A 20,402-nucleotide genomic window follows, 5' to 3' on the forward strand; every position below is an offset into this window, starting at 1 on the left:
CATTACAAAGGCCGTTAAGAATCAACCTTCAAATCAAGTACATATACATACATATATACAGATTAAACAGCTTCAATGCCTTCAACAGCTACAGCAACCAAATCCCCACATCTCCCATTAAAAGGGTTGTATACAGATCTGTAATTTCAAGTCTGGTTGCATTACTACACAAACTTTCCCCATTTCATGCATGTTTACAAGAACCAACAAAGACAAAACAACTGAAGACACGAATCTGACAGAGTACTAGCTTCTTCTCACTGACATACCACATAGCTTTTCTTAATGATTTATAAGATGACTGTGCATGATACAGCTTTCTCTACTTTGAAAATGCAGCAATATGTTTGCAACTAGGGTGTGCAATGAAGTTGTTCATAAGTAGTGCACTAAAACTCCATAAGCTCACGCTGTTGCTTACTTCCTGGAAGATCCCCGAGTTCACCCACATCTCCAGTGGTGCATTTCACTTAGACTTCCCATACATCTATAAATTATACATCTGAAATACAAATCAAAATGGCCAGGTCACTGAGGAGTTGCCATTGTTCCTACTGAACGGAATCACATCATATCATAAGCAATCACCCCCCAAAAGCAAAAAAAAAAAGGGCTAAAACACACCAAAACCCCAACACACTCAAGGCCCTAAAAAGAAGCCACTGCTGGATAACCTGCCAACCTGAGCTATGTGCATTTCTATGCTAGATTCAGGGGAAATCCATGCCTCACTAAAGCCCCACCATATGCTTCAATGAAGCCAACATTTTGGGTTTCGTTCTTGATTCAAAGCTCAGTCAAGCAGACTGAAGTCTTTCTTCTGACTTCAAAGGGCATTGTTTCAGTTCCTGGATAAGCAGACAGGTTACCCAAGTTTACAAGATTCCTAAGAGGTTTCCACCACACAGAGCAAAGCAAAGATGAAAGAGAAGAAGTATGCACCTGTGAACAGAGCAGAATAGGTATGTCAGACACATACATATGCATTAGTAACCACATTATTTGCAAAGTTATTAAAACACCCATGATCATCAAGCTAATGCAAGCATTCTGGACAGTTAGCTGTATAGTTCATCTGAGATATGCACATGCAGGATATCTGGGGAATGAGACTCCTTAGATGGCTGTAGAGCAGTAATCAGATTATGTTTTGCTAGTTGTATTATGTCATCTCTCAAAATCCAAATATTATCACGTAGCACTAGTGTTAGGCATTACACCTGAACAGTGCTGAAAAAGGTTCCTACCTCAAAATACTTCAAGGTAAAGTATGAAGTCCATGTAACAAGCAAAGTACAGGAAGGGAAGAGCAGCTGTGGTAAGAATACATGTGAATACAAGCTATGAGTCTAAAAGATGAAGACATCCTGCAGCTGCAGTTAAAAGATATTCAACCACAGCGGATTTCGCCAACACAAAGTCAACAGTATTTTTAAAAGCTTAAGGGGGCAGCCTAGTTCTAGATAGTTTAGGTCTAGAAGTAGGAAAAATAGCTCTTGTTATTTTATTATGCAAAAATACCTTTCGCATGTGAGATGAACTACCCAAGTCCAGCCAGCTATACTACTAACATATGGGCAAGGACACCATAGCTTTTGCTGGGGCTAAGCCTCAAGGTTTTTCAGGCAGCTAAGAGCCTAGAATAATATACCTCTAATTTTTTAAGAGCACTTTGCTTCTTTCAACATGATTGCAAGCTTCCTATATGATATGTTTCAAGACATTAATCTTTATACAGAATCACTGAATGGTCAAGTTTGAAAGACAGTCTAGTCCATTTCCCCTGCTCAAAGGTGGGTCAACGATATCAAGTTGCTCAGAGCCTTGCCAAGTCAGGTTTTGACTATTTATACGACCAAATTACAGTCAAGTATGAACAACTACAAATTACTAGCCTTACATCAATTCACAATTCATCTGTTAACAAAACGTGAGCAGTTGTTTGTAAAACACTTGTACCACTAACCTATAGCATACAAACTGTTAACACTAAGACAGGCACTGTGGTAATATATAGCTTTTTCTCACTAGCAAAAAACTTTGTTAGTTTTCAGCCTTCTATTCATCCCACCTTTATGGTTTTCTCTACACAGATCTGCAGTTTTTAAACGCTCCTTTAATCATTGTAGCTAACACAAAGCAGTCAAGCCCAAATTCACCCATCAACCTCACCTTGCCCAACAAACCTGCTTTCAAGCCCACAGAAAGCAACTCCTTACAGCTGTGTTGAACAGAACAGAGCAACTCTCTTACACAACACAGGAAGGCCTCTTCATCCTCATTCCTCCTACCCGCCTGCCCACACAGTGCTTCAGTAACCTGACCTCTGAACAAGGTACCTTCAATGAAATGCTGAAAGTTCAACTATCACAACTGTCCCTAAACACTACATGCTACTTCCTGGAAAGAATGGCCACTAACACCCTCATTCTCCTCTACACTTAAGCTTCATGGATCTTCAGAAAATGTACAGCATGAACTTCATGGGGACACAAGTGTGGCAAGCAAGGGAGCAGAAAAGGGCTTGACATGTCCCTAATGCTGGGCATTTGTCTGGACTACATGCAATCAGAACAGCTTCTTGAAGAACAGGACTAGTAAATGTTGCTGGAATAAGGCAAATAATACATCTATTTCAGCTTGATTAACTCCTTAACTTTTGCTGTCTGCTCCCAAAACATAAGTATAGGATGAAAAGGCTCAAATCTCCAATAAAATAAAAAGTATGGGTGTTACATTCTTTAGGTAATACTACAGCACCTATTCACAGCAAATTGGTTTTTGTCCGTAGTAAAGACAAGACAACAGTCCTTAAACACAAAGACTGGACCTCCTCTCCTTTACATGAGTTTTAACTGACAACTTTGACAGCTGGACAGAATCTTTTTTTTAAAAAATCAGATTAGGCACAAGTAGCGCCAAAAAGGAAGAGAGAGGATATAGTGTACAGTAAGAACACACAGACTGTTCATTTGTCATATTTTTATTTTACTTTACATTTAAATCTTACTAAAGATAAACAAATAAATGAAAAAATTACAATTGTTTTTTTTCAACTCTTCCAAACTCAGGCCTTTGAACTTTTGTGCTCTGTTTAAAAGGACACAAAAGACATGTTTCTACACAACAAAGATTCCTTTCTTGTTACCAATTTATTTAAAAATACTAACTTTTTCCAGTTTGTATATGCCAATTTGCCTTTCTTCTTCCTACCCCGCCTTGCTATTGCCGCTTAATTTTGGTATTTGATTTAGTAATGAACTGTCAACAAGCTGGCTAGCTTCACATTGTGGTTCTTCTGTACTTACCTATTACAGTTTTGTATGTTGTGACTGTAACACTACAGGGTTTAACTCCATTAAAAAAAAAATGGGAGGGTTCCTCTTCATCTTTGCAAACATTTTACATGTATTCCTTTTAATGAGGGATCACATGAGGATGGCCAAACCACCCATCCTGGCATGATCAGAATACAGGTGCAAAGTGTTCAGCTTGCCAGGCACCTCTCAGGCTGGCAGGGCAGACCAGTGTTTGTGGCCAACCAGTGACTAATCAATGCTTCCTTTCACACAGCCTCCAACCCTTCCTCCAGCTCTAGATCAGTGAGCAAGCAAGAAGCCTGGTACAAAAAAGTTGACAGGCCTGGGCAGGCAGCACCCAGGAAAAGGAGACACCTTTCCCTGTCCCCAGCCTATATTTACAGAAGAGTCATTAGCCCCATGTCATTCTGTGCTAGTAAGAATATGACTCTAGGGCCAATAATGACAGATAATATTCCTCACCTAATTTGGGGCACCAACATGGGTGGAGGTAGAAGTCAAAAGGAAAGCAGTGCAGGAGCTGCATGTCATTTCCTTAGGGCTGTGTTTCTGGGACAAACATGGGAGCGTAAAGCAGAGCCCAGACGAGCGCAATGTGCTACCAACAGGACAGAGAAACTGCAAGTGGGTGAGTGAGGTCAACCCCGCAGGTTTAACCTGACACTCACTCATTCCCAAAGCTTCTTCTCACTTCAAACACAGGGTTTAATAGTGTTGCACTTGCTGTGCAACTACACTATAAAACTGGCTGGTTAGGACTGCAACTGCCCATGATCAACCCAATCTGTGGATGAACACTGCACACTTATAGAGACATCAAACTAGCACCAGGAACCATGGAAGGAATAATTAATTTATAACTGATGATGACATTTTATTACAGACTGACAAAGACTGTCTGGGAACCCAACCAAGATATTCTCTGCTATACTCCAGACTATAATCCTGTTTTAGGAAATAACAATGTGTTTATTCAAAGTAAGCCAACTCCAACTCAGGTTCTTCTACTGTAATTCCAAACAACATAGCACAGTTCTCATTTAACCTATTCCCTTTCCTTTCTGCCCCAAGATTGGGAGATGCTGCAGGTTGTTTCCAGAGTATCTGCAAGTTATCTAGCCCCAAACACTCTCCCAAAGCTATGTACTTTCCCATCCAGAGATAGCTGATCAGAAGGCATCCCACAAGAGCCCAGTTATTCCTTGTCACAGAACAGTTACCAAAATAGTAACTCTGACCCTACAGCTTCAACTGTCCCTCTTCTCCCCTCCCTTTCAGACCCTGTCTTTTTCCCTTCCATTTCCTCCTACCCTTATCTATTGGTTTTCACTTGCCTTCTCCAATACTTTTTCCTTCCACCATTAACAGAGCTGCTATATAACTTATGGGCTGATACTGGCCCCCTCACAGAGGGCTCAAGTGCTCCAGAATTACAGTTCACTTGAATAAGGTAATTTTAGAAGCACATTCCTGTGTCAATAATGAAGAAAATACAATACATGACAGCAAGAGGTTGATGCTGAACTGACTGCAACAGGCAGCAGGTCTTACTCTATACACTGTAGGACTTAGAACACATTTAACTTTTTTCCTACATTTAAGCTTTGGCTGGGAGAGCAAGCTGACTAGAGCAGAGCCTTATGCTGTCCAGAACTGGAGGCATGAAGCCAAACAGCTCTGGAACAGAAAATGGGGTGGAAGGTAAGACCCCTGACCCCTGACTCCTGACAGAGGGAGGGAGAAACAGGAGCCATGCCGTTTGTTTCAAGAGGGAGGGAAGGCTAAATCCTCCTTTCCCATGAAAAGGTAGTTGAGGACAATCTATACATTCCAGAGACCAAATCTTCCCCCTGCACACTGTATAGTGGAATCAGAAGTTATTACTGAAGAACACAGCAAACTGAGGGAAAGCTACGATCATTATTGTTTGAGGTTTATTTAATTCAACACCCAACAAAACAAGGACACCAAAATAAAATAATAAAAAAAAATCAAATTTCAGTAGTTGATTTTCTAAATAATTGGGTAAAGTGGTCAGTCAACATTGCTATCTCACTTTTTAGCTAGAGTGAAGTCTGTATGTGGGCGATTTTTGTCACAATTACCCTGAAAGAAAGTAGTACATGTACACAGAGTGTATAGTGCTATTTTCAACAATCCCCTGCTCCTTTTTAGGTTAATTGTAGCTTTCAGTGGATAAAAGAATTTAAGGGCTGTTTAAAGGAGATTCTGCTTTATTATTTTTAAAGTTGCCCCACCCAAGTTTTGTTCTCCCACACATTGAGTCCAGAGCACATGGGAACACAGTGGTTTCAATGGAATGCATCCCAGCAATCTTTCCGTTCCAGACCCCCACGTAGCATTTTATACTTTAAAAACTGCTGAATGGGAGCCTACTGCTTAGAACATCAGGCATTAAAAAGAAGTGCCAAGTCTTAATTAGCATAGCGTAAAGATTAAGACTGAGATTTTATACAACATACCTAACAGCCTCATCACTTTGAGATTTATGGAACAATGACTACACCACAGGCCAAAAAGCAGAAATTTTCATAAGAACTGCAAACTTTTCAACCCCTGCACGATAGTACAACAAATAGGCATTTCCAGAAATACCAGAAGTTAGAGCTGGCAACTTGCATTGGGAAATCCCAGCCCGTCTTGGCTTCGCTTCTCACAATAGCTACTTTTTCTGCTGAACTACACAGCTGATTTTCAATTTTAAAAGATGCTCTACTATTTTAATTATTCAGTATTGAAGATATTTGGAAACAAATCCCAATTCTAATCTTCCTCTTGTCCAGGCAACAATCTAGCAATTAGAAGAAAATTGGTCGTTGTTAAATTGCAAGGTGTCTTTTTCAGCTCATCTTCAATACTCATAGAAAATGGTCCTAAAAATTTTCGGTCAGCACTGGTTTTATTTTAATTGGACTATTTCAAACTCTTCTTTTCCAAGCAGATATAGTAAAGAACTTCTGTCTTACTGGGCAGAAATGTTCATTCTCTCTTGTGTGAATAAACTACAGATGATCTAGAAACAAATTCGAGCTCTGAAGTGATATGATAGTTCCTGATATTACCATACTAACTTTTTCAATTGTTACATGTGATAGCCTCTTGCAACAATTAAAATAGTAATCTTTTTAGGTTGTCAGGTTTTAGGTATTACTATTAGTAGGTTTTGAGTTTGGTCATGAGCAGCAACCAGTGAGGAAAGAGTGAAGAAAACACAGCTTCTCAGGCAGAAGAGACTAGTTCGCTTTGTCAAGACTTAAGTGCAATTCCTGTTGTTTTGCCTACAGACTCAAAGTTTGCACATCCACTACTTAGCTTCCAGTTGCAGCATTTGCTCCCACCTAGGCATCCTTTTCCCAGATTTCTAAAGTACAAGGATCCTCCTGTACCTACACATCACACTTTGACAACACTTATTTGTGACAGAGCGATAAATCTCATTCCTTCACTCCAAATACACATGTTCACATGGCAACAGTCATCTCCAGGAAGGATTTCACAGCAATTAAGTCTGTCAAAGAAAAAAGATTCTCCAGTTAATGGAGCTGCCTGTACACAGAGAGTGAATCAGGTGAGGTACAGGGGAGCTGAGCAGTAAAAGCATGAAGTCAGTGGTCATTCTCCCATCTAAGACGACTCATGATCCTGTCTCTCAGCTGCTGACTGTACCAATTCTGCTAATTATCAGAATTAGCAGCCGAATTCACTTGTGTGTTCCTGTAACTCTTTTGCTGGCATGCCCACTCCTGTGCTTTTTACGCCAATAATCTCAGGGCGTGATTTGACAACGCAGCTAAGCCAAACAACAGCTGCACAAAAGGATGTCCTGCTGCTCCTCCTACTTTCACCATTCCTCTCAGGGCTGACCCTACAGTGAGACAGAGTGTGGAACTAACCAGCTAAAACTCACCCCACAAAGTAGTCTTCCATCACTTTATGTCCCTGAACTGACTCACTGCAGGATCAGATACCCTCAAAATCAGACCAGCAGAGATAAAAGAAAAAGGAGCAGGGACATCTCTATTGGAAGCTGCAAGACTGGTATAGCTACAGCACCAAAGCAAAGCCTCACAGCAGGGACACAGAGACATGCACGTGAATATCAGCAGTTGTGACCACTTTCAATTCAGCCACTCCGGAACAGCCTAGAGAGCTGAATTTTCCTACATGGTCCTCATTCCACCATACAATTTTATGCTGTCAGCCTTACTGCTAGAGAAGTGTTTGTGTAATTTCTGTTTCTCACACGCACCTTGAAGCTCCTACTCCTCCCCCTCTTCCTATTTTTTTTATGCTAATAGTGAGGCTAAGGAGAAGGGTATTGTTCCTTCCCCCAAGACACTTTCAGTTCTACAAAATAAGACATTAAAGATTTCCTCCAGAAATAAACACAAGTGAGGCAGGATGAGAAAAAGAATCCCTCTATCCCTGCTGACTTTACCCTTATCCCAAATCCTAAAGCAGTTACCACTGCTTATAAATTGAGAGACAAATAAGACTAATTCCAATTAATACCACCTCCTCTTCTTCCTCCCCACAAATTATAGCTAAGGGCAGCTTCTAGAAACTAAAGAGAAGGATAACTTTCCTTGCTTATCTTGCGCAAAATATAGAACAGCTCCTGTTAGCTGTTTTGATCTATGCCCTTAAGGTTTGGCTTCAGAACAGAGGAAACCAGACTGTCACGGATTTAGACCGCTGTGCTCTCAGAGCTGCATATCTAAATTTTAGGTATCTGAAAAATCCTTTGTGGTCAACTTTGTCTCCAGCCAGTAGACAGCAGTAGTATCAAAACAGCAATTACTTTCAACAATTCCACTTGGTTTTGGGGAGAGGCATGAGCGAGTCATCAAAGACAGCTAAGTAAGGAATAAGCGAAAGCTAAGTAAGGAATAAGTGAACCAGTGCAATTTATAACAGTGGGTAGACTAGCTACAGCAAGACCTAGCTGCATCATGCATGTCACTTAGCCTTTGCTCTGGAGCAGTACCCCAGCCAACTAGCATAAAGGTGTGAATGAAGTCATCCTAACACACAGGCACACCTAACTTCCATAATACCAACCATGTTCATGTATCAGACAAGGGACTGTTCTCACTACTCAAGCAGATGCCTATAAAAAAAGTTTTACTGGTGTAGATGAACTCAAAATATCAATTGCTGCTACTCATTGCAACAAGAGCAACAATGTCTGGCCGAAAAATTCTAGCAATTCTAAACTGAATGGCATATTCAGTTATATAAGATGTTGGAGGCTTGTGACAGTATTTTTATTTGTTGTGAAGTGGCACAAGACACTGCCACTGGCTGATTCAGTCTGGTGACTAGCAAAAGCCAAACACTGCTTAAGTAGTTAAAAGTGTTGCCCTCTACTCCCAAAGGTTGGTTGAGATATTTAGCTTGTTTACAGAGGTAGTGTTTTTAGAAAGAGCTCTTGCTAAACTGGAGTAGAGCAGCCACCAGTGCTGCTGCTGGGAAGCCAATACAATGGCTGCACCAAATGCTAATGTGTAGATCAAAAGACTTTTTAAGCAGCAACCAGCGCATCTGCAGATTACACCACAACAGCATCTCTACCTTCTTCCCAGCTACTGAAGCGCATTATAAGCCAGCTAAACAGACAACTCTAATGGTGTGCCATGAGACTATCTTCATATCAAAGCACAGCCTGTACTACTCCTGAGTGCAACATGTAATTTTATTCCTGAACATCAACACTTCTGAAGAAGCTCCATTTTCAAACCTAACACATCATCGCCAAACATGGCTGCTCTAGGGAATCTGGCCATGAGAAACAACAATACATCATTTCTTTCAAAGCAGCACAAAAATTTAGGATGAAGAATGGAACATTACATTCTTCACAGATCACGGTGATTTGTTACAAATTCCACACAAAATCTGGAAAGTCAATTAAACACAAAGTCAGCTATTTCACTGACTGCTCACTGCACTATCAAATAAGCATTAACATTAGTGTGTGACAACGAGCTGGAACAAGTAGCAGTAGGAAAAGACAGACATGAACAGGCCTAGAATACAGCAGTTCTTCTGCTCCAAGGGAAGTATGCTTACTATACTAGTTCAAGTTTGCGTCTCCATTGATACTACTACTACTAGCAAGAGGCAATATATGATGTGCAGCCTAATGTCTTTCTAAATGCAGTTCTGAAGAGTCTCTTGTAGGATCTCCACATTTATGTCTGTCATCCTTGCTGCTCAAGCCTCAGATCTACCTCTCTCATTGCACTAGAATTGATAAGCCACAGCTGCCCTAATTGCACAGCTGGTTCCTGTATTCTTGCTGACAAAGAAACCCTGCCACAGACTAAGGAGACCTTTCGTTAAGTGCTCAAACACCACACTGATAAGAATGGTATTATGCCTTGACAGAAATATGATTGGGTAGTAAAGTCCCTACTAGGCTTAATCCTTTACCTAGAACAAAGTTTCAATCTGGGCACCCTCACAATCTAGTGAAAATTCTACAGACCCCACACATACACATGATTCAGTTGTAGGGAGCAAGGAGTGAAATACTATTAATTTGCATAAGAGAGAACTGCACTCCAAATAGAAACAGCCTACTCCGTACTGTACTCAGCTGTTGCCTTTGTGCTCGGAAAAGGTTTTCTTCTCTGTAATTCATTAACCTACAACCTTATCAAGGTGGGAGTGAAGAATTTGTTTCCAGCATGGAAACCAGCAGTCAAACTAAGCAGAATACTTACGTCACTCTTCCTGAACTTTGCTTTTAAGCTCTTCATGCTGATCACATTCAACCTTCCAAACCTTTGAGGAGCTTTTTATTCTTCTTCAATATCTAAACAAAAAAGAAAGAAAAATAAGATTCCAACTTGATATCATTCAGTTCACTGGCAGCTAAGTCCAAATTGCATTTGCATACCTGTATCACCCTTTGGGGATTTAGCCCTCAAGCTCTAAAAAAGATTAACAGCCAGGTAAGGGAAACTTTCTGTTTCTCCAAACTGAAAAGCAAGCCTAAGTCTGACCACAGAAGAATAGAGCAAACCTTTACCAAAAACTCAAGCATTATCGTGTTATCTAAGTATCCCTCGACATAATCAGATCACCAACACATTCGTACATATATGAACAGCTTTCTCTGCCCACTGCCTATTTTAACATTACTATCAGAGCTGTCATTTGTAAAGTGGGAAATGCAGAAATAAGCATGCAAAGTCATTCATGAAAACTTCACTATCCTACAACCACGGTTCTGCACTGGGTAGCAGAAGTACCAGTGCTATTGTATGTATAAGTCTAACCACTAACCAAATTCAAAATTATACTTAATCCGTGCATGACACACACTAGGACAGCTCAACATAACATAGCAGATAGAACCACGTGAGCTAGAACAGCGGCTATCACTGGAAGAATTGTTGTCTACTCTTCCCCATAAGAAACTGTGTTTGTATTCTTAGAGTCATATATGTTTTTCATTTGACAGTGCACTATCACAAACAGTCATGCTCCTCCTTCCTCCCTCTCAAGGAAAGAAAAGCAGCAATTGCACAAACACATACAACTAACATTACAGGCAAGCTGAAAGCTCTCCACAGGCAAACAGGGAGCCAGTGCCTGGGGCGAAGTTTCCTACAGAAAGCTTCAGCATACCATATATTACTAATCCAAGACAAATGGAACAGCATGTTGAAGTAGCATGGCAATGTGTTTTTTCCTAGAGCACAGCAGAAAAACTTCATGAAAGAGCAACATACGTCTGAACTGGGCAAAGCCAGCTATGCAAAAATGTTGCAAATACAGTACGCTCACTGGAATAGCCAGCCCTTCTCATCTACAAGTTTTAGCTGCTATATAAATTCCTTCTGAAGGAACAGTTTAAAGTAAAGGATGTTCAGCTGTATAAACTTCCTCCCTCCACACTAGAAAAAAAAGGAGAAAAAATATGAGTCTAGCCAGATAAATAAATAACTGAAATGAAGACTGAAGCATAAATTCAAATAGGTCATGCAGGGTCACTAATGTTTCACATCACTCTTCAGAAAGAGTAGATCAGTTTGATAAGCAAAGTGCGATTCAATTGTTTTGTAAAAGAAAGTCTCTTAATATTATGAAGCAAGTTGCTATGTCCTACATGATCACTCTGCTATAAGTTTTAAAATGCAATTACACAGTATACTCTTGGTAGAATATACATGAATGCTTCTACAAAACACGATGCTAAGTACCATTCAGGAATAGTGATTAGCGCTAAGTAAACATGTCATTTAGTTCAAACCCATATTCATCTGAGAGCTATTCAAGACAAATACATTTTTTCAAAAAACCCAAAACAAAGGAAAAATCCCATACACTACACACACAGAACACACACCTCCAGTAGGTAATGTGGATGTGATAATTCTGTAGGCTGTTAAAATATCATTAAATCTAATTAAACAACCCTAAGTCTAATGAAACAGTCATTCTGAAGTCGTAATTCCTGATTGCTTTCAGATATACGAACGAGGGATTTCATTCAAAGTTCTTGCTTTTTCTCTCAAGGAGGATAGGTTTGTGGCATTTTGTTTAATTCTCTAGCATACAAAAGGAAAAAAAACAAAAACACACATTTGCAGAAGCTTTTCATTCCCTGGCTTACACGACAATTTCTAAGCTTTTTTCCTGAGCTGAATGGTGTATTTGTAAAAAAGTCACAAAGAAATACAATTTAAAAAAGCAAGTTTTGAACAGTCAAAAAGAAGGAATTATTTTAGGTTGCTCTGAGAGAAGCATACCACTTTATTTCTGCTACACCTACTCAAACTTTGAAGAAAACATTTAATTGCACAACAGCTGTCATAACCTGCACTGGAAAGGAGCCTGAACCTCAGCAAGAGCCCAATAATCTCCTAAATCACTCTCCAGCAACACCAAGGGTGATGAGCATTGCAGAGACCATAAATGCCAGGCTGTAGACAGGATGCTTATCTGGCCTTGTTTACATACCACACCAGGAAAAAAAAAAAAAGAAAGAAAAGAAAGGAAGAAAGAAAATGGAGGACAAAACCCAAACTGTTCTTAAAACTTTTTTGGGAAAACAAAAAAACCCCACAATTTAAAGGTATTTTAAAAGCCGAGAAGCATCATCCAACATCCCACAAAATCCCAAATTAACATGACTTTTCACTTTAAAAGTTAAGCATATTTGACTAACAAGGTAAACAGTTTAATTAGACCAGTTAATAAAATATAAAGAAATCCTGTGCATGGGGAACTGAAAACAAGAAATCTTTCCTCACATCCAGATTTCCAAAAAATTGCGTGCTACAGGCTGTCTCACCCCCTCAGCCTTTTTGGCTCCCATGAACAAAATATTTTTTATAGGTCCCATGGAAGACACAGTACTCAACTACAGGGCTATGGGCGAGATGATAACTGCCTTGTAGGTATATGCACACAACATCTGCAAAGATGGACTCTATGAGGAACCTGTAATACAATCTAATTAGCAAGCTTTGCAAGCACTCCTAATGCGCTACTTTTCCCTCTTTTGAGGAAGGAAGAAGGGAGGTGAGCCTGTGTTTCTATTAGAAGCCAACTTATTTTTCCCACAGGATACTTCACCTCTTGCGTAAGTGCATTTTATACACTGAATGTGAAACTCAAGTCCTCAGCATCATTAAAAACGCATGCACAAGCACACAAAAATGGCATTCCCAAGTTTAGTGTGTCACATCTGTATTTTTTCCATAAGAGATAGTTAAACACAAACATTAACATTACAGCTTGTGCATCATAATGCACAATCCTTCATAATCCTTCAGCTACAGAAATAAAAACCCATGAATCAGTGCTGACTGCCTTTTCTTGGCACTGTTTAAAGGAGGAAGTCACCTCTCAAAGGGTGTAATTATTGGAATTGATGCAAAAAGAGGTCAGCATCATGATTCATCAAAGCTTTATGACAACTGTTCATGTGCCAGAGGATAAAGAAAAGAGGATAAAATATATATAGGATAAATATATATATAGGATAAAAATATAAAGAAAGAGGAGAAAGAAAGCACCATTAATACACTCCCATTTTACAAGGTAGGGAGCGACTACTAGAAATTCACTAGGGAGCATCAAGACACTTCAAAACAGTATTTCTGCAATGAATCACAGGTATTAACAAGAAGCAATCTCTACTAATAGTGGCATTTCTCCTTTTTCAGAACAAATGTGATAATAAATACTGAGTGCTGTCATTTTGTAGATGCAGCAAGTTAGCAGTAGAGAAGTGCTTAACTCCAGGGACTCTCAACAGTTAATGCTTATCCCATGCTTTTAACCATTAGCTCCAAAATTAAATACCTAGTCCTCTATCTCATCTTCTTTCAGCTTAATGTTAAGAAATAGCTTTCAGGAAAACATGACACAGAAAATGTCTTTTGGTTGATGGTAAACCTATCTAGTTAAAACAAGAGACATAGCAGTGGTGGTAATCTTCAGCCTCAACAATTTCATTGAAACTGTGTTTTAATACACAATACAATCTTTAGGTTTAAATGCAGGAAACAGATTAGAATTATCTTTCCCACTGATTTACAGTGAGATTCGTGCAAACCACAGTACACAACAGTACTGACATGTATATTTTCCTTCCGTTAAGTTGCATTAAAATCAGACTACGGCCTTTCAAAAAATGGCCAAAGATGCAGTGATGCAACAGTAAAACAGCCTTAGTTTTACTAAGTAAAACTGCTACAAGTTTACAGTAAAATCATATACTGCGCACCCTGTCCATGCCGATTATAGTTACCCTTTACTGGTAAGTGCTGAATTCAATTAATTTAGGTGTCAAAAATCTTGTATCTCTTCCAGAACACCCTGAGAAGCCTCCATCTCAGACAATACTCTCCTGCAGCAAAGCACAATTCGTGTCATCAACTAATTTCCCCTTCCCGTCCCCAAAATACTTCAAAATTAATTTTTTTAACCTTGTGAGATTACAGAGAAGAACTAGAAATTCCATGCAAGATCTGGCAACATAAAGAGAAAAAAAAAATGCCACCATACACTTATATGTCCTTTGTGTGAATACACCTATGTTCACTGGAAAATAAGGGGCCCCAGAAGTTTCTTCTCCTAAAGCACACCACCACCATTTATTCTCTGGATGATCGCTTGGTAAATCACAAGCCCTGCTCTAACACAGAAGCACAAGCCTTTGTGGCAACCAGAACTGCAGAGCAGTCAAAGGCATCCACACTACTAGCATCTCTTCTGCTGCCCACCTTAAGTAGCCAATTTCGCAGACGCTTCACATTCCGCAGCTCCCCTGACCTAATATCCAATACCAAGAACATGCCCAAACCCAAGCTTCTCCCTAGCATTGCCAAAGCCACGGGACCACCTGGGGGCGTTAGCCATTGCTCGGCCTCCTTGGTTGTTCACACATAAATGCAGCAAGCCCACGCTGTCCTAATAAAATCCACCCAATGCTTTATCTCTGACTACCTTCTCATTTCCATTCAGTTGAGCATATTCTTCTGTTCATTTCTTAGGCCAAAGCAGAGAAGCATGTATGTTCTGACCCAAAAAAAAATGGGAACTTTCCCCACTCTTTATCAGCACGGCTCAGTTTTTCCATCTTGAGTAACCCATCCTCATATCATAGGAAAAGTCAAATGGAACCAAATTTTTTTAAACTTAGTGTCACCTATAAAGACAAATAATTCTTGGCTTGGTTAATCTACTATTACTTACTAATGAAAACATACTGAAAAATGCACTGAGAAACCCAAGTACTACACAAGAGTGGGAGTGATTTATATACAGTTAATCCCACTCTAAACAGAATCAGACATCACAGATAGCAAGGGCCTTAGGTAACTTAGTACAATCCCTCTATCTGTTCACAAATCACAGACAAGGATGTGCTGAACTGTACAAATTTAAGCATTTGAGCCCCAAAGTTAAAGCTCCATGATACTGCATCACTAACAAACCTACAGCTATTGCTCCTTCCTCCAGAACACTTTGCATCAGCTCTCTACTCCTACGCTTCCTTTTGATATTCAGAATTTGCAAATGTTAAACTTCATTTTTAATGGAGTCAGATGAAGCGGTACTGGCCTCCACAGATATTACACACCCAATACAAACCCAGGCACGACTGTCAATGTGGGGACATGTGCAGTTTGTTAAATAGTGTTTGCAAAATCAGTTCTAGACAGCTAGGAGAAAGCTTGCATCAACAAGGCCTTAGACACAGTGAATTACAGGAGAAGATTAGAGAAAAATCAAAATGTGACATTGCCCTGATTTGTTTACTTGGTATATTAGACAGCACTCCAGGCAAAATCCTAGCTCAAGCAAAGTCCAGACAAATTTGTCATTCACTCATTACATACAACTTTACTCTGTTCTTACTCCAGGTCTTTTGTTTGGAAGCGTCTGTCAATACACATCCAGTTCATGAAGAGCACAGTAAAAGAGACAAGACTTGCTGCATGAACTGGGTCATACCGCTGTCGTCCTCTGCTTTCAATTTCCCCGTCTCTAAAATAAAAAGCCCCCCCTCTTTACGTGCCCCTCAAATTTGAGACCATATTCTCTGGTTTGATCATACATAAGATATGTTGCAATGCTGAAGGCTTTCCCATGTTCAATGCTTAGTCCAACAGGACTAGATTGGAATTGAAGGATCCGGATACAACTAGAAATACAGAAAAATGATGCAGAGTTCTACTTGTGAAATGCCAGTTCTTAAATGAGAAACCCACATGGATAACAACAGCTAGTACTTACTCCCTTCCTAATATTCTCTATCAACCATTCAACCACATGTTCTTCAGTATTGGCAAACAGGAACATCTGTACAGATGCTACACTAAATCTATGAAGAGACATATCCATGACCTCATGAATTAATACTCTGAAATAGCATAAGGAAGAACAGTCACCTATTAGGGCAGCTGTTAGGAACATGGGAAAATCAATTTAAGTTACTTTAAGACACTTGCCAAGCCCCACTCCCATAAACTGTGCCCTTACACTTCTGAAAGATCAAGACCTTTCAGGATATCCTACTGTAGTCTAGAAATACCTTCAGAGACTGTGCTGATAATACAACTCCACTATTCAGCTTCCAAGTTCTTGAGTGGGGAAAATACTTTAGCTGGTGAAAACACAGTACCTTTTTAAACATTACCCAAAAATAGAAAGAGAGTTAGGTGTGCTTCCAACTCTCATAAAAAAGGAATTCAGGTATTTGCTATCCTGGAAGATTATCAACGCTATAAACTACCAGAATACCAGCAAGATCAACACCTATATCTTAGCGATAATCAAGTGATTTTTATTTAATTTTATTCAGGTTGTTGAAACTTATATTCAATAGCAGCAGCGCTAGGTGCAGCACAAATATTAGAGAAGAAGATCTACTATTTAAGATACTTCTCCCAGCCTTCGGAGACCTGTGAATCTCTAGATCTCCCCTAGAGTTACTGTGCTGGTGTATCGGCAAGTCCTTGTAAACAAGGTCTTCAAGAAGCACTTGGGTGTCAAACTCCCCAGAGACATTTCAGCATATCCCAGTGCCTTTGGGAATCCAGACATCTCCAATAATTAAGAGTAACTCCCTGCCTCTCAGCAGTTACGAGGAAATAAGTGGAACATCCTCAGCAACTGAAGCTACAGACCAGCATACAAATTCTTTTTCTATTGTAATGACTGAACAAACTTGGCTTCTTGGCTTCTCCGCTTTACCCATGAACCCTACAGATTCAGATGAAAAAACCACACATCTTGTTTTACAGTATTTTGAATACCAGCAATGGCTTCCAGGCACAAAATCAAAAGGAGACTATGGCAGCCTTAGAAAATATACGTAAGTTACTACGGCATTCATCTAAAATTCAAGGTCTGCCTGCAGAGGAAGGACTTGAGTCAAAATCTAATGCTTCCCAGCCAAATGCACTAACCATGAAGCCAGAGGCTCTCTCCTCCAGAGGTGGTCTCAAGCTCAGCACACCAACTGCTACTACCATCACATCCAGGCATTACTGTCCATCCTGTTCTGGACCTTAACACAACAGAAGGATGGTTTCCTTCACTGCTGTGTACTTTCACTCCAGCTGCCTTCATCAAGTACCTAGACTGGTAGCTAGTCCCAAGTACCAGGGGAAATCTTCAGTTGTTTCCACACTTTACTAGACTGGCATTTGTCTCTGGCAGTACGATAGAAATAAGCTCTGCTCTAATGTATTACCTGAATTACAGCTATTTGCACTACTTCCTCTATAACCTAAAAGTGCATTATTAGATGACCCTCAAAACGTAAGGAGCAGCAAGGACTGGCAAGTCCGAAAAAAAGCGCCAAGCTACCTCAAATGCAGAGCTATCACTTGTGTGCATTCGCAGGCACCCAGACAGCAACTCCAAGGAATGTAGGCAAGAGAACGGGCTTCTCAGACATGCAGGAAGCATGGACACAGCAGGAGAGCCAGTTACTCGAATATATAAACCCAGAAGTTATTATGGATTGCTGTGCTCCCACCTTGGGATTTTCAGTAGTCTACTATCTCTGCCACTAAGCAAGGCACTAAAGCTTTGAATTGATTTGTTCTAGTTTTGCTTGTTTTTTCTCTGTAGTTATTTCAAGCATTAACCCTGTGCAAAAAGAACTAGCCCACAATCAGGTCTCAAAAGGAATGTGATTAGGGTATTGTTGCAGTAGGATTTAGAAATAGCCATTATCTCACACAAGAACTTGGCTTTCATGTTTCATGCTTCTCCCTCAAAAGAGACACAAACTCCTTATCGGAAAGGGGGACAAGAGCAAGATAGTGGGGAACATACAAAAAGGAAAGAAAAATAAAAAAAAAAGAAAAGAGGAGGCAAGTGAGTGAACCCTCTTGTGAAATGCCTACATTGCTTCATGAGACCAGGACTCTCCTGCCTAGTCTCCTCTCCACGCTTGATGTCATCCACCTCTTAGTTCGGGGAAGGAGAGGGGAGGAGGTAGCATATTATTGCTTTGCTAGCAGATGCACTCTTGGAAAAGGGAAGGAAATAGCACAGGGCCAATATTTTTGGAGACTGGAAGGATGGATGTCTGCTACTGCTTAGTGACTTATTGGCACTAAGCTTGGCTTCAACACAGGAGAACCCTGAGCTCATATCAAGCTTCGTTCTACTCAACCGCTTTTTCACTCTGGTTCATACAGTTGTTATGCAATTCTTCCATTATTAAATAAAATCTCACAGACAGCTTTCCATGAGTGTCCCAAGACAGGACCCAAGCAAGTCATTGACAGATATTTACTAAATTCGTTTACTTGTAGTTAATCTGAGACATCAGAGGGCCTTTGTAAAATGATGTATGTGTAGTTTTCAGCATTTGATTTTGTATTTTTTTTAAATAACACACACTAATCTGCAACCCGCTGGGATAAAGAGGGGAAAAAGAGACTACAGCTTCTACCAAAGTAGCACTCACTCCACTAGACCACAAGCGTTTTGTATCAGTTCTGTAATAAGCATGCCCACACTCACTACAGAAACAAACGGGGGAATTTATTAAAATCCCGCAACGCTGATAAAGCAGAATTTAACTAGCCTTTTCGCGGGGAGAAACTTAAGAATGTCACAAGTGCTGGCGGGAGGCTGGAGCTGTGCGAGAGAAAGCAGAATCTTTGGCGTGCTCTGTTGGAAGTAAAGAGGCACAGGTTCCTGCTTAAACTCGATCCGATTCCTAAAAGCAGGCTATTCTGTGAGGGTTTCTCCTCAGAACAGTTGAACTGCTGTCAGGGCCCCCCGGGAGAGGAGGCGACGAGGCGGCACTGCTGCCCCCGGTCCGAGACAAAATATGAAATAAAAATCATAAAACTAGAAATAAAGAAAATAAACAGCCAGGCGGCAGCGACTGACGGGCTGTCCCCCTCTCCCCGGTGCTCTCCGCTCGCCCACACCGGCGGAACGGGGCGAAAGAGAAGGGCGAAGTTTCCTCATGTTGGGCCGCCCTGAGGGTTTCTCCCCTCAGGCTCCGCCGGGGACGACGACGGCGGCGGCAGCAGCCCCCCGCAGAGGGGGAGGACGGACCGCAGACAAAAGCCCCTATTCACAACACCCGCCGCCCTCCCTCACCCTTCACCGCAAGCCGCCCCTCACCTTCGCCGAGCCGCCGTCCAACCCCTGCCACCCTCACGATCAACTACGACGACGCCGCCGCGCAACGAACCGCGCCGCCGAGCTGAAAGGCGGAGCGGGAGCGGGCGCCGCCGCCGCGCGCCGCAGGAGGCTCAAGCGCGCCGCGCGGATAGGGCGTGACATCACTCCGCGGGGGCGGGGCGCCGCCCCCCCCCCCCCCGCCTTGGGGGGGGGGGCGGCGGCGCACCGCCCTCGCGGAGGAGGGTCACGTGGCGGCGCGCGGCGTTCCCGCCCTGAGGGGTCGCTGAGGGGAAAGGCGGGAGCTGTCGGGCGGGAGGTGAGGCTTCAAGGAACCTACTCTGCTCGCCCAGCGTCGGGGGTGCGCGGGGACGTGGGCGTCAAGTCCTTTCCCCCTCTGGGCACTACCTCAGGAGAAAGCTGAAAGAGGGTAAAAAAAATTAATGTATCAAGTTCTTCAAGGAGAGCGAGTGCAAGGAAAGTCCCAGGCGTCAGTTCTCTCCCAAAGCTTTATCCCCCTATATCCCTATGTCCCCCACCTATATCCCCCTCCGTCAGATTCCCCGTTCGCAGAGCGCTAGGCAGGAAGGGCTGCTTCATAAGACGAAGAAGTTGGGCACATCTTGTTTAATACCCAAATGAGTGACTGCCGTGGTGTTTGATTACTTAGCTTAGAGGCTAGAAGATCACATGTTGGCTGTATAGCTGCGTCAGCGTACCGCGTCACTGGATGTGCTCCAGAAGTCTCTTTTCCTAGAGAAACTCCTCAACGTTGAACCTCCAGAGCACCCGTTCTTGAGCCTTCTGGCAAACTGATGGCAAGCCACTTCAATACCTCACCAAAAAAGGTCATGGTTGCCTTCACCTATGCCAGGAGCTCTGGACACTTGATACATGCATCGTCCTGTTAAGTGACCTGGTGAGCCTCTGCCTACCGTC

General features: G+C 41.5%; 1 protein-coding gene across 4 annotated transcripts in view; it reads right to left on the reverse strand.

The window, feature by feature from the left end:
- The window catches only part of RAI14 (retinoic acid induced 14), an 86,256-nt gene extending 66,649 nt beyond the window's left edge, over nucleotides 1–19,607 (reverse strand). For all 4 annotated transcript variants that reach the window (XM_054185485.1, XM_054185484.1, XM_054185483.1 and 1 more), the window contains exons 1-2: nucleotides 19,467–19,607; nucleotides 10,070–10,161 (exon numbers count right to left, since the gene is read on the reverse strand). In XM_054185485.1, coding sequence (XP_054041460.1) covers nucleotides 10,070–10,105 — 36 coding nt within the window. In that variant the 5' untranslated portion in view covers nucleotides 10,106–10,161; nucleotides 19,467–19,607. The remainder of the gene's footprint in view (nucleotides 1–10,069; nucleotides 10,162–19,466) is intronic.
- Nucleotides 19,608–20,402: the final 795 nt, after the last annotated feature.

This window comes from Rissa tridactyla, chromosome Z (assembly GCF_028500815.1).
Source record: "Rissa tridactyla isolate bRisTri1 chromosome Z, bRisTri1.patW.cur.20221130, whole genome shotgun sequence".
In the NCBI taxonomy this organism is placed as follows: Eukaryota; Metazoa; Chordata; class Aves; order Charadriiformes; family Laridae; genus Rissa; species Rissa tridactyla.